This window comes from Choloepus didactylus, chromosome 8, assembly GCF_015220235.1.
Source record: "Choloepus didactylus isolate mChoDid1 chromosome 8, mChoDid1.pri, whole genome shotgun sequence".
NCBI lineage: Eukaryota > Metazoa > Chordata > Mammalia > Pilosa > Megalonychidae > Choloepus > Choloepus didactylus.
In genome coordinates this window covers 97,320,946-97,335,626 of record NC_051314.1, presented here as the reverse complement: position 1 = coordinate 97,335,626, position 14,681 = coordinate 97,320,946, and the positions used below count along the sequence as shown (strand labels likewise).

General features: G+C 36.7%; 1 protein-coding gene across 1 annotated transcript in view; it reads left to right on the top strand.

Moving 5' to 3' along the window:
• The window catches only part of C8H12orf40 (chromosome 8 C12orf40 homolog), a gene marked incomplete at its 5' end in the record, with an annotated part of 66,898 nt that overhangs the window by 13,475 nt on the left and 38,742 nt on the right, over positions 1 to 14,681 (top strand). The window contains 3 exons of the mRNA XM_037847476.1: positions 7,649 to 8,166; positions 8,428 to 8,497; positions 9,848 to 9,911. Coding sequence (XP_037703404.1) covers positions 7,649 to 8,166; positions 8,428 to 8,497; positions 9,848 to 9,911 — 652 coding nt within the window. The remainder of the gene's footprint in view (positions 1 to 7,648; positions 8,167 to 8,427; positions 8,498 to 9,847; positions 9,912 to 14,681) is intronic.

The window sequence follows — 14,681 nt, the reverse complement described above, 5'->3', positions numbered from 1 at the left end:
AGAGTTTGTGTAATTTATGTCATGTAGGAAGTAAATAGTGGAGTTACACTTCAAAAATTATTGACTTCTATTTGTATTCCATTGTGGTTGGAGAATGTGCTTTGAGTATATTCAATTTTTTTTTTTTAATTTCTTGAGGCTTGTTTTATGTCCCAGCTTATGGTCCCTTCTGGACAAAGATCTGCGATCACTAGAGAAAAATGAGTGTCCTGGTGCTTTGGGATGTAAGGTACTATATATGTCTGTTAAAATTCTCTGTATCTCTTTCTCCTTTCTGTTGTTTCTCTGTTGGTAGGGCTCTCTTTAGAATCTGAAGTAGGGCAGGTCTTTTATTGGCAAAGTCTCTCAGCATTTGTTTGTCTGTGAAAAATTTAAGCTCTCCCTCGAATTTGAAGGAGAGTTTTGCTGGATAAAGTATTCTTGGTTGGAAGTTTTTCTCTCTCAGAATTTTAAATATGTCATGCCACTGTCTTCTCGCCTCCATGGTGGCTGCTGAGTGGTCACAACTTACTCTTATGTTGTTTCCTTTGTATGTGGTGAATTGCTTTTCTCTTGCTTTCAGAACTTGCTCCTTCTCTTCAGTATTTGAGAGTCTGATCAGAATATGTCTTGGAGTGGGTTTATTTGGATTTATTCTATTTGGAGTTTGCTGGGCATTTATGCTTTGTGTATGTATATTATGTAGAAGGTTTGGGAAGTTTTCCCCAACAATTTCTTTGAATACTCTTTCTAGACCTTTACCCTTCTCTTCCCCTTCTGGGACACCAATGAGTCTTAAATTTGGACATTTTATTTTATCTATCATATCCCTAAGATCCATTTTGATTTTTTCGATTTTTTTCTCCATTCTTTCTTTTGTTCTTTCATTTTCTGTTCTGTGGACTTCTAGGACACTGAGATGTTGTTCAGCTTCCTCTAGTCTTGTATTGTGAATATCCAGAGTCTTTTTAATTTGGCCAACAGTTTCTTTTATTTCCATAAGATCTTCTATTTTTTCATTTACTTTTGCAGTGTCTTCTTTATGCTCTTCTAGGGTCTTCTTTATGTCACTTATATCCTGGTCCATGGTCTTCTTGATGTCCTTTAAATCCTTTGCCATGTTTTCGTTCCTCGATTGTAGTTCTTTGATTAATTGTGCAAGGTACTTTGTCTCTTCTGATAACTTAATTTGTGTGTTTGGAGTTGGATTCTCCATATTGTCTGATTTTATCATATGCATTAAGATTTTCTGTTGTTTCTGACCTCTTGGCATTTACTCTGCTTGACAGGGTTCTTTGAAGTTGTAAAAAAAAAAAGAAAAAAAAAACATCTAATTTTTCAGAAACACAGGTTGGTGCCATACACTTTCTCTAACTAGCCAGCAGATGGCGTCCGCGAGTCACCTATACCCCTCAAGTCAGTTCTTCCCAACTCTGTCTCTGTGGTGTGTGGGGAAATGATTTTTGTGTGGTTCAGCTGGTGAACTCAGTTTGGGTTTGTTGTTGGAGTTGACTGCCCTGAATGTGGGGCGTGTGTCCCAGTGGCTAGGGAGGCAGGGCTGCTTTAATATTCAAACCTCCCAGGTGTTCCCGGAGATTCCAGGCTGTTGCCAGAGTCTAAGCCTTCATTTCAGTTTTGCCCCAGCTTTTCTCTGTCGCTGACCCGCAAACCACCGGCATTGACATAGTGTCCCTGGATTTTCCGAGTGGGCCCCCCTTCTCAGCTGTGATCTTCCAGGACCTCTGCTGAGGGAAGGCTGTGCTATGTCACTAGTGCACGTCATCCCACAGGGGAAGCCCCGGGCCACTGGCAGTGCAGGGGCACTCCCAGCCTGATGCAAAGATTAGCCTATAATTCTTGCCTGGTGTAAGTTCTGAATGGAAGGCAGGTAGCAGAGCTGGGCCCCACCCCTTTCCTCTTAGAGAAGATAGACGCCCTAGGGGGAGGTCATTAGCATTTCAGTGGTCTCTCTCTGCCTGTGCCACACCCTTGTCTGAGTCACAGAGCTGGGAACTAAAAATGGCTGAGGCTTTCTCCACTGAGTCAAAAAGAGAACAGAGCTAGTCCGAGGTGACCTCTGGCTCTCCAAGGTCAGTCGTCACCCAAAGCCTCTGTCTACTTGTTAGGGCTTCGTACCTCTTAGTGAGCAGTTCGCACTCACTAATTAAAACCCCAGTTGGAGCTCAGCTGAGCTGTATTTGCTTGCTGGGAGAAAGCTTCTCTCTGGCACCACAGGGCTATGTAGCTCGGGCGTGGGGGGAGGGGTCTCCTGATTTGGATCCACAGTTCTTACTTACAGATTTTATGCTGTGATCTTGGGCATTCCTCCCAATTCAGGTTGGTGTATGATGAGTGAACGGTCACGTCTGTCACCCTGCAGTTATTCCAGCTTATTTACTAGTTGTTTCTGGTTTTTTGTAGTTGTTCCAGGGGGCTACTTAGCTTCCACTCCTCTCTATGCCGCCATCTTAGATCTCTCTCCCTCCCTTATTTTTGAAAGAAAGTCTTGACAGATATAACATTTTTAGTTGGCAGTTGTTTTCTCTTAACACTTTCCTACCACTGCCTTCTTGCCTCCATGGTTTTTGATGAGAATTGGAACTTTATCTTTTGGGGGTTTTGTACGTAACTCATTGGCTTTTCTCTTGCAGCTTTCAAAATTCTCTCCTTGTCCTTGGCATTGGACTATGTATTACTATGTATCTGGGCTCTGTTCTCCTTCAGTTTATGCTGTTTGGATTTTGTTAGCCTTCTTGGGTGTTTATATTATATTATGTCTTTCAATACACTTTGGAAGTTTTCTGTCATGATTTCTTTTAATATTCTTCCCCTTTCATTCTTTTATCTCTTTCTGAGACTGATAGTGAATATGTTGGTGCTGTTGATAGTGTTCCACAGTTCTTTTAGTCTCTGCTCAGTTTTACTCTTTTTTTCTTTCTGCTCCTCATTCTGAATCATTTCAATTGTTTTGTCTTCACGATCACTGATTCTTTCTTCTGCCATCTCCAATCTGGTATTGAAACCCTCTAGTTAATTTTTCATTTCAATTATTGTGGTCTTCAAACCCAGTATTTCTGTTTGGCTCCTATTAAGAGTCTCAAAGAGATTAATTCCTGTGTTGTTCATTCATTGTTTTCATTACATTCTTTAGTTCTTGAGCATATTGAGGATCATTTTTTTTTTTTAAAGTCTTTATCTGTTTTGTCCAAAGTTTGATCCTCTTCATTTTCGTTCCTAGATTTTTTTTCTTGGTCCTTTGGATGGGCTGTTATTTTCTGTTTCTTTGTTTGTCTTGTAGCCTTTTGTTGTACACTTAAATTTTAATATATTAAATCCTTGAGATAGTCTCTGAGCTGTCTGTTCCTTAAGTTTGTATCCAGCTATTGATATGATGGACTTTCTTGTATGCCAGGAGATAACCAAAATAAACAAACACAAGCAAAAAGCTCTTTGCAAATGAGTTTCCTTTGACTGATGGTCTTCTTCAGAGCTTAACCCTCCTATCAAGAAGATTAGCTAAGGGTGAATGTGAATGCAGGGTCTTTTCTCTCTTACCTGAGCCTGCATGGATCTGGGGACCCTGCTTCTTTTCCTGGGCTTGTGCTTGCCAGTGGCCTTGGGATTTTCCCCATTTACTGTTTATAGCAGTTTGAATGACCCTCCTTCTCCCTTTGAAATATAGTTTCATCCCTCCTGGGTGCTCTATTGCATGACTTAATGGAGATAGTCCTTTTCCCCAACTACTTTGACTTAATTCTTTCTTACAGTGCTTTAGCTTTCTGCAAACTACTTCTCTGCCTTCAGGACAGATTCTTGGAGGATAAGCCTGAGACAGATTTCCTGGTTTATTCTTTCAGACTTCTACCTGATTGATTGGTACTGACATATGGGCATCCCAATATGTTCATAAGGATTACTCTGCTCCCTTTGGAACAGGCCAGGGTGCCTCAATGGGAGTACAGACTGGCTCCACCCTGTATTGGGGAGTGGGTGGGTGAGGGGACAGTAAGGGTGTCAGGAGTTTAACCCCTGGCTTTTGAAGATGCAAATTTTTAATTCAGCACATGCGCAGTTACTGAAGCACTTTAACTGTTTTCCATAATTTTGAGGAGGGGTATCATTTTAAGGATTTCTCTGCTATTTTTGCCTGAGAGGGCTTGGGACAATGGGAGCCTGCAGAGCCTGCCCCCCAGCCATCTAAAGTAGCTGATCATAAGCAGTGGTCACCCTGGGCTTTGGAGGATTAGGCTTTTATACACCACCCTGGCACAAGCAAATTGCATTAGGAGCTGGAGCTGTATCCTCACTGTTGCTTTCTACAAAGCTGGGGGATGGGGAAGGTAACCCTTGAGGGAGGTTGGAATTCACTGATATTTACTGCAGTTTATCTGCCTCTTCTTCCTGCTCTTCCTTGGATGCTGTACAGTGTTCCACTAGACTCCAGGAATTTCAAAATAGTTGATTTCAACAGTTCATGCCAGTTCAGTAGTTGCTGTAGGGGAGGGAGTGATTGTTGGAGATTCCTGTTCTGCCATCTTCCCACAATCCTCTACTTCTTTATTTCTTATCCATTATATTTATTAACAGTTAAATATTTTATTTATTTATTATCTTTTTCACTCAAATATAAGCTCTGTTGTCTCCCTGCTACATAGTAGGTATACACTAAATATTTTTTTAATTTACCTAAAAGGCTTATTTAGGTAATGAATTTATCCCTGTTTTGGATTATACATTTTCATGAATTTTAAGACCACGACCATATCATCTCACACCAATTAGAATGGCTTACATTAAACAAACAGGAAACTACAAATGCTGTAGAGGATGTAGAGGAATTGGAACTCTTATTCATTGCCGGTGGGACTTTATTATGGTACAGCCACTCTGGAGGACAGTCTGGCAGTTCCTTAGAGAACTAGATATCGAGTTACCCTTCGAGCTAGCCTGTTCTAGTTTGCTAATGCTGCCAGATTGCAAAACACCAGAAATGGATTGGCTTTTATAAAAGGGGGTTTATTTGGTTACACAGTTACAATCTTGAGGCCATAAGTGTCCAAGGTAACACATCAACAATCAGGTACCTTCACTAGGGAATGGTGTTTGGAAAACCTCTGTTAGCTGGGAAGGCACGTGGCTGGAGTCTGTTCTAAGACCTGGTTTCAGAATGGCTTTCTCCCGGGATGTTCCTCTCTAGGCCGCAGCTCCTCTTCAAAATGTCACTCTCGGTTGCCCTTGGGCATTTGACCTCTCTTAGCTTCTCTGGAGCAAGAGTCTGCTTTCAACAGCCATTTTCAGACTCTCTCTCATCCGCAGGTCCTGTCTCAGCTCCTGTGTATTCTTCAAAGAGTCCCTGTCTGAGCTTATATAGTGCTCTAGTAAACTAATCAAGGCCCATGCTGAATGGGTGGGGCCACTCCTCCATGGAAACTATCCAATTAGGGTCATCACCCACGGTTGGGTGGGTTGCATCTCCATGTAAACACTCAGAGAATTACAATCTAATCAACACTGATACATCTGCCACACAAGATTACATCAAAGATAATGGCATATTGGGGGGACATAATACATTGAAACCAGCACACTGCCATTACATTTCTCAGTATATATCCAGAAGATCTGAAAGCAGTGACATGAGCAGATATTTGCACACGGATGTTCATAGTGGCATTATTCACAATTGCCAAGAGATGGAAACAATCCAAATGTCCTTCAAAAGATGAGTGGATAAACAAAATGTGGTATGTACACTATGGAATACTACGTGGCAGTAAGAAGGAACAAGGTCATGAAACACATGACAACATGGATGAACCTTGAAGACGTAATGCTGAGTGAAATAAGCCCGACACAAAAAAAGATAAATTTTATGTTACTACTAATGTGAACTCTGTGAAAAATGAAAAATAAATATTTTATATTGTAGAATGTAGGGAACCTAGAGATAGACGGCAACTATTGAAGGGGGAATGAGAATCTAATAAGAACAGATAAGCTATTGAAGGTAATCTCAATGTTATGGGAATGCTCAGGAATGATTGTGGTTTGTAAATTTTCTTGGGTATGGTAGAATCATGTTGGAAGCAATGTAGTTATTTTAGGTTATTTGTTTTTCTTATTTCTTTGTATTGTTAGGGTTTGTTACTTTTCTTGGGGTATGGTTGGGCCATGTTAGAAACAATGCAGTTATTCTAGATTATTTGTTTTTCTTATTCCTTTGTTTGTTTTCTTTGAATTGTCTTTTTTCAATTTTTTGGTAAAGTAAAAAAAAAGCTTTTGCATTTTAAAAAGTTAGCTTCAATGTAGTTATTTTAGGTTATTTGTTTTTTTTCTTATGCCTTTTTTTGACTATGGTTAATTTTCTTGGGGTATGGCAGGAACATGTTGGAAGCAAAGTATTATTTTAGGTTGTTTTTCTTATTCTTTCATTTTGTTTGAAATTTTTTTTGTTTTTTAATTTTTTGATAAAGTTAAAAAAATGACTTACAAATTTAGTGTGCTGTATAACTTATGAAGTGCTTTTGCATGTATTTTCTCATTTACAATAATGGAAATTACTCTTGGTGCTAATAGTATATATTATTATATATATAGGTTATACTTGTTGGCATAACAAATAATTCCCAAAACTCCAGGAGGGTCCCTGTTGAGAAACAATGTAGGTTCACACATGATCTGTTTACATTATTTGTTAAAATATTTATCTATCTCTTCTTAATACCAAACTATATTCCTTGGGACATAGGAACTGTTATTTTTCTCTGTGTTCCCACAGATGACAGTTCCTGGAAAACAGCAAGTGCTCATTGAATACTTGCCAAAAAAAACTTTAAAAATAAAATCAGATAATCATTCAGAGTTTTAGCAGTTTATGTGTTTCCTTTCTAATAGTCTTTGGTACCTACAGCCTCTGCAACAACCCAAGCAACCCCATGTCAATGTGTAGTCAGTCACTATCCACAAGCTCTAGAAAATCTTGATTTTTAATTATTTCCTATTATAGCTTTGATTCATATACCCAAGTTGAACTAAACATAGAATTATCATTTCAAAATTAGAAGTGGCCTTAGAAATTACCTAGCCCAGCTTTTTCATCTGATTTACCTTATATCTTGCCTTTATTACTTATGAATGCATTTCTGTTGCTTATGGTGCATTTCTATCTATGTTGCTTTTCCTTGGGAGTTTCAGAGTTTTTTTTATATTCATGTTATGTTGAGAAATGTCTTTTGTAATGTTCTTGTGACTTTGTTTTGATGTTTGAAACTGGAAATAATTTTCTCTGCACAGTCTTCAAAATATCTTTCTCTGGTGAATGGAGCAGCAGTGACATAGTGGTTATCTAGGTTATTTGCTAGGCCTTGTTACAGAAGGCATACTTTAGATCATATATTGTTTTGTTAATATAACAGTAAATGGAACCATGCAATAATTTTTCATGTTGAAATACTAAACTGATTGTAGACTGTTTTTATACTCAGTAAAGCATGTTTGATCTATTTCTACTACAATGTTATTTATTTTAAATAAAAAAATAAAATCATAGCCTAGGTACATGTTAATAGCTATGTAATATATTTTGTAAGAACTTAACTTTTAATTAAATATTTCTAAATGAAAATGTTTCATGCTTTTCTTGATAAATATGTTTTTATTTATCCCAAAGTCCAGGAAATAGGAATTTCCTTACTGAAAGACCCAGTATAATTATGGATGAAGATTTTGGAAGTATGGATAGAAGAAAAGAGTCAGGCTTCGTTACTGAGAAACAGTCAGTGCAGCATAATTGGGGAGAAAATAGAAATTGCCATGAAGATGTGAACCAGTCAATCCCCAGCCCTTTATCAGAGAACTGTGACTCTTTCGTTAGCCAAAATATGATCAATTTATTAAACATAGATCAACAAAGGATAAAGAAGACATTTGACAAGTGTGGCTGTGATGATATAGGAGATACTTGTGCAGTCCCTAGTTTTGGTAAAAACCATTCCACTGATGGAATCATTAGAAATATTTTTACAGTTCCAGAGTTGACTTTTAGTAATTCTACTTTTAATAAAACAAGTTATCATGAAAAGTGTCAGCCAAACAAGAACTATCAGAAAAAGTACAACAATAATGAAAGAAACCATTGTAGTATGTCTTTTGAGAAGCATTGTTACCCAGCTTGCTCTGAAAAAAAAGGTTTGTGTTACACATGGGAAAACATAGTAATCTGCGTTTTTTTTGCTCAGTTTTTATATGTATGTATGTATGTATATATTAGTGTGTGTATGTGTGTGTGTGTTTGGAGGATTATGAAATCAAAGAGAGAATGACTATATTATATGGCATTGTAGGTCAGTGATTTCCTTCTGTACATATGATGCTAATAAGCTTTGAATTAAGAAATGGAAAGAAACTGTGTTAAATTTTTAATTCAGCACATACTTTTATTTTTTTAAGGAAACTTTGAAAATTATTACCAAAAGAAAATACCACAGAAAAATATCCAGAAATATCCAGTGAACCAGATGTAAGTTTTTTGGTAAATCTTTGAAATGCAAATCAGTATCTTACATATTGTGTGTTACACATTGAATTGATGGTGAGGTAGGCAAGTGTACTGCTCTCTCAGGGTGGAGAGACTGACCTCAAGGAAGACTTAGCAATGCCACAGTCTTGGTGGTGTCACTCCGGTTGAGAGTATGGTGTTCATATTTGCCATCCTAGAAATACCTTTTTATCTGAAACCCAGAGTTGATTAGATTGTGTAAAGTGACTTACGTGTTCAAGGAATGTCAGTTTATTAATTGACAGTAAGAAATGGAGGGATAGCATGTGTAAGACTGCTTACTGTCATGATAAGCACATTTTCTTACTTTAAGCAGCTTTCCGTGGGAAGGTGGCTTTGTTACTGTAGAATCAGAACAAAGGAAGAATTCAAATGTTGATAGCATAAACAAGCATATCAACAGTTTATGGGACAATCTTCTAGGGATATAGCCCTCTTCATATTGCCAGCATCTTCCTCTGAGGGACTCCCTGTTTTCTCTGTGTTCAGGATTACCATCTCCCCAACCCCATTATTGGTACAGCTTTTTCCATGTTGAAACAATTAGGCTTCACCAGATTTTGCTTCCTCTTTTGGCTGCTGGTGTAAAAACCATTCTGTATTTAAGGTGATTTTTAATCTCATCCATTACGGGTTAATTTTTTATTTAGTCCATAGAATTTCAGGGCTGCTTTACTGGCTCTTCTATATAATAGTAACTCATAGGTAACTAAGTAAAACTTTATTTTAGCTAGTAGTTTCAGAATATCCTAACTTTCGTGTTAAGAATTGTGATATAGCCAGTTCTTGGTGATTGAAAATCATGGACTAGAATAAATTTTCATTTTAAAAGAACTTTCTTATGAAACCATTTCAAATTTCTATTTATGAAACAAATATATAGATGCTATTTTATGGAATCAGCATATATAAATTAATTAAAAGATACATTGCAATTTATTTCATAAAATTAACAAATTAGGTTCTTTGTTGTTAAATCCCCAGATATTCAGCAACTTATGAGTGAAAGACAAAGTGTTAAACTTTCAGTTTTAAAATCTACTTTATTAAAAAGATTTAGAACATAGTTTCCAAACCTGGCTGTAGCTCCAAATCACTTGAGGGGAGGGGGTATTTTTAATATATAGAATACTGAGTTGACTCACACTTAACAAATTGTGGAGTTTTGAGTTGGAGTTTATGAATCTTTATTTTTTAAAAAGCATCCCATGTAATTCTGAGCTGCAGCCAAGTTTGGGAACCTTAATTCAGAAAAATAATTTTCAGATGGAATAAAGCAAATTTCAATACTGTCTTATTTTTAACTCTTAGGGATAATAATATCCCTTTGGAAGAATTGTATTCTAAGCAATCAAGAGACTTTGGAGTTGGAGAGGTAAAGCATACTCTTTCATTATTTTGCCAATTAAGTTGTTTGTATTTTCATGCACATTTTAGTATTTACCATTTACTTCGATTTAAGGTTAGCTTAAATTTACTCCAAGATGGAAATGCTTTGGGTTTCAATTTGCTTCAAGTGGACATAGGTATATATTTTTAAATATTGAAACATCTATAAACATTGGTTTTGTGATGATGTAACTCCTGCTCATAATAAGGCTGTATGATTCTTACAAAAGTCCAGACATTGTCCTAGGAGGTTTTATATATTTTATCTCTAATCTGCAAAACAGTTTGATTGCGTAAGGTCTTCACAGCAAAGAGACTGATGTTCAGAGAGAATTAAATAACTTTTTCAAGGCTACACACTCAAACCAGAATTCAAACTCCTCTTTTAACTTTCCTATGCTAATTTCTTTCTCCTTTTTTCTTCAGTAAATATGCCAGGAGTACATACTATGAATTAATTTAATAGGTATTTATTGAATGTCACCTATATTGCTAGGTACTGGGCATACAGTGATTAAAAATAAACAAAAACAGTGTCTTTGTAATGCTTACATTCTGTTATGCACCAGACTGTATAGGGAACAGAGATGCAAGGACATGAAACCTGTCTTCAAGAAGCTATAGTCTAGTATCTAGTAGCTAGACAGAAACAGAAAAAAATTAACACATTAGGATAAATTGCTCCATTTTTGTTTTGTGCAAAGTGCCATGGGAGTCTAGTAATAGGCACTTACAAGTTTCATGGGTTGGCAGGGAAGATGTTATAGAGGAGATAACTTTGGGCCTAGTATTGATTGATAAGTTTACTTGAAAACAGGCTGTCTAGGCAGAAGGAGCGTAGGTGGAAACTAACATGTAAGAAAATATAGCTTGTTTTAGAAACCACAAGTACGTTATTTCATTGTTGTTGCTACTTCTATAGCAAAAATTATAAGAGTTGGGAGAGTAACGAGATAATTCTGGACAATACAAAGGGCTAGGTCACAAATAACCTTGTATGGTATCTATTTCCTATCACCAGAGAGCCAATGAAGAAATTTTAGCAGGGTAGTGTGATGACATCAGAATATTAAATGGTTGACTCCAGCAACAATGAGGAAGGTTTTGAGAAGCATAGGATCAACACAGGGCAAAAAATAATGAGGAATTGAATTTGGACAGTGACAGTAAGAATGGAAGAGCAATGAGAAATAGTAAGAGAACTAGATTTGACAGGACTTTGAGATTGGTGATTAGTTAAGGGAGAAAGAAGAAATTGAAGAAGACCTGGGTTTATGATTTGGGTAAATGGGTAATTGATGGGATGGTGACGTGCATGCACCAAGATAGGAAATATGGGTGGGTATGGCAGAAAAGGTTAACTATCCACCAAAATTCATCACCTTCTTTTATAGACCCGAGCTGCCACTGTGAGACGGCTACCCAGCCAAGGAATACATTTCCTCATCTTCTGTCCATCTAGGTGTGGCCATGGGACTAGATCTCACTAATGGAATATTAGCAGAAGTGATGTGCATCATTTTCAGGTCAAGGCTTTTAAGAAACGAGAATGCCGTCTCCATATTATCTTTCATCTTCTGATGGCTGGATGTCAATTAAGGTCCTAAAGGATGTTATAGCCACAAGATGGGAGGGACAGAATCTCTAAAACACTACCTGAAGGAAAATTGCCTGCCAACCAGGAACACCCATTTTGGACTATTACATGAGAGAAAAATAATAATTATGTTTTAGCATTTTACATTTTGTGATCCATTTTTTTACAATACTTAGTATTACTCTTAGTAACTCGGGGGAAGCAGATTTCTAATGGAAGATGAGTTAAGTTTGACTTGTTGAGGTCAATTGAGGGTACTCCGAGAAATCTATCATCTATATGGAGATGGATAATAGGCATTTATATATACAGGGCTTGAGGACAGAAGAGATTTTAGTCGTCAGTGGACAGTTGATAATTGAATACATTTGGGTATATGATCCCCAAAAGGATATATGTAGAATAAGAACCGAAGTTGAAAGAGCCTTGAAGAGCCATAATATTTAAGGCTAGAGGGTGTGCATTGGAAGAGAATTCAGGAAAGGAAAGGAAATTTTAAGAATCAGCAGCTAGGAGTACTACAAGAGTAGTATCATAGGGAAAAAAAAAGGAAGAGACTTTCAAGAAGAGGGATGTTGTCAGTAATATCAGCAACTCCTTGTAACTCCTTTAAAGTGTTCATATTATTGCAGCTATGATTTATATATATATATATATATCCCTCCAAAAGGCATTATCAACAGTTTAGAAGACTTAAAAATAACAAGTCTGTTGACTGCATCTCTGTTTAGAAAGCTGGCTTGAATGTGACTAGAGCAAGTCAGAAAAGAAAATAAGCCCATTGTTGCAGCCTGAACAGAACAGGTCTTGTGAAAGTTCATTGGTATAACAAATGTGGGGCTTTCTGGCTAGGGCTAATGGTACAGTAGATTCCTGGCTAAAGTCTTAGATTATGCCAGAGAGATCAAGGCAGAAGTTAATATGGGACAAGATGAAGAGGTAGGAGCAGAAGGAGGGCTAGGGCTGCACCTGCACACTGGTCAGGTAAAATCAAAACAGATAGTTCCTATTAAGGCAGAATTAATGAAGAGCCAGAAGAGCCAGAACAAACAACAAAAAGCCAAACTTCTAGGTTGCAGCAAAAAGTGATGCTCAAAGGGAAATTTATAGCTCTAAATGATTACATTAAAAAAAGAAGAAAGATCTGAAATCAGTAACCTAATCTCACACCTGGAAGAACTAGAAAAAGAAGAGCAAACTAAAGACAAATCAGGCAATAGAAAGGAAATAATAAAGGTTAGAGCAGAGATAAATGAAATAGAGAATAGAAAAACATCAGAATGAATCAATAAAAGCAAAGGTTGATTCTTTGAAAGGATAAAAAAAATCAAAAAAGAGCTTTAGCTACACTGACAAAGAGAAAAAGAGAGAGGACCAATTAACTAAGCTCAGAAATTAAAGGGGGAGTGGGAGGAATGACATTACTACCAACTTTACAAAAATAAAAAGGATTATAAGAGGATAAAATGAACAATAGTATGCCACCACTTAGATAACCTACATGAAATGGGAAAATTCCTGGAAACACACAAATTACCTAAACTCAAGAAGAAATAGGAGACCTCAACAAGTCAAACTTAACTCATTTTCCATCAGAAATCTGCTTCCCCCGAGTTACTAAGAGTAATACTAAGTATTGTAAAAAATGGATCACAAAATGCTGAACATAATTATTATTTTTCTCTCATGTAACAGTCCAAAATGAATCAGTAATCAAAAAAACCTCCCAGCAAAGGAAACGCCAAGACCAAAAGGCTTCACTGGTGAATTTAGCAAACATTCAAAGAAGAATTAAGACCAATTGTGTTCAAGCTCTTCCAAAAAATTGAGGAAGGAACGCTTCCTAACTAATTCTACAAGAACGGTATTACTCTCATACCAAAGCCATATAAAGATACCACAAGAAAAGAAAATTATTGATCATTTCAATATCCCCTATGAATATAGATGCTGATATCTCAACAAAATTCTAGCAAACGAAATCCAAGTAGACATTAAAGGGCTTATATACCATGACTGAATGGTGTTTATCACAGGAATACAAGGCTGGTTAAACATAGGAAAATCAATCAAAGTAATACACCACATTAACAGAATGAAAAAGGAAAACACATAACCAACTCAGTTGACACAGAAAAGGCATTTGACAAAATCCAGCACCCTTTCTTGATGAAAAAAACTCAGAAAAATAGGAATAAAGAGAAACTTACTCAACATGATAAAGGACATTTATGAAAACCTATAGCTAACTGGTACTCAATGGTGACTAAAACCTTTCCCCCTAAGATAAGGAGGAACAAGACAGGGATGCCTCCTTTCACCCCTGCTATTCATCATACGTGAAGTACTTCCCAGAGAAATTCAGCAAGTATTCTACCAATTAGAAGAGCAGAACTAAAAATATCTCAATTGCAGATGACATGGTCTTTTATGTAGAAATTCCTGAAGAACCCACAAGAAAATTGTTAGAGCTAATAAATGAATTTGGCAAAGTGGCAAGGTATAAGATCACACAAAAATCAGTTGTGTTTCTAAATACTAGTAATGAACAACCTAAAAAATTCAATTTATAACTGCATCTAAAAGAAGAAATTATATAGGAATAAATTTATCCAGTCATGCAAAGCCTTATACACTGAAATCTAGAAGACATTTCTGAAAGAAATAAAGGCCTAAAGAAATGATGAGATATGCTGTGTTCCTGGATTGGAGGTCTTAGTATTGCTAAGATATCAATCCTACCTGAAGCATAATCTACATATTCAATGCAATCCCTATCAAAATTACAGCAGTCTTTTTTTGCAAATAGAAATACCAATCATGAAATTCATATAAAACAGAAATAGGGCCCCCAATAGCCAAAATCATCTTCAACAAGAACACTGTTAGAGGGCTCACACTTCCCAATTTAAAAACTTACTACAAAGTTACAGTAATCAAAACAGTATGGAAGACCTGGAAAATTGGCAAGCAGCTAAGGAAGAAGAATGAGGTCTTCTTTTTGTTCTCCTTCTCCTTCTTCTTCAATAATTAACTACCCCTTTTTAACTTCTATTGTTGTCACAGTATTGTGTTAGGGGCATCATATGTTTTAATCTAACACAACAGTTCTCTAAAGTGAACTTCATTATCTTATTTTACACTGCCATCCTAAGGCTC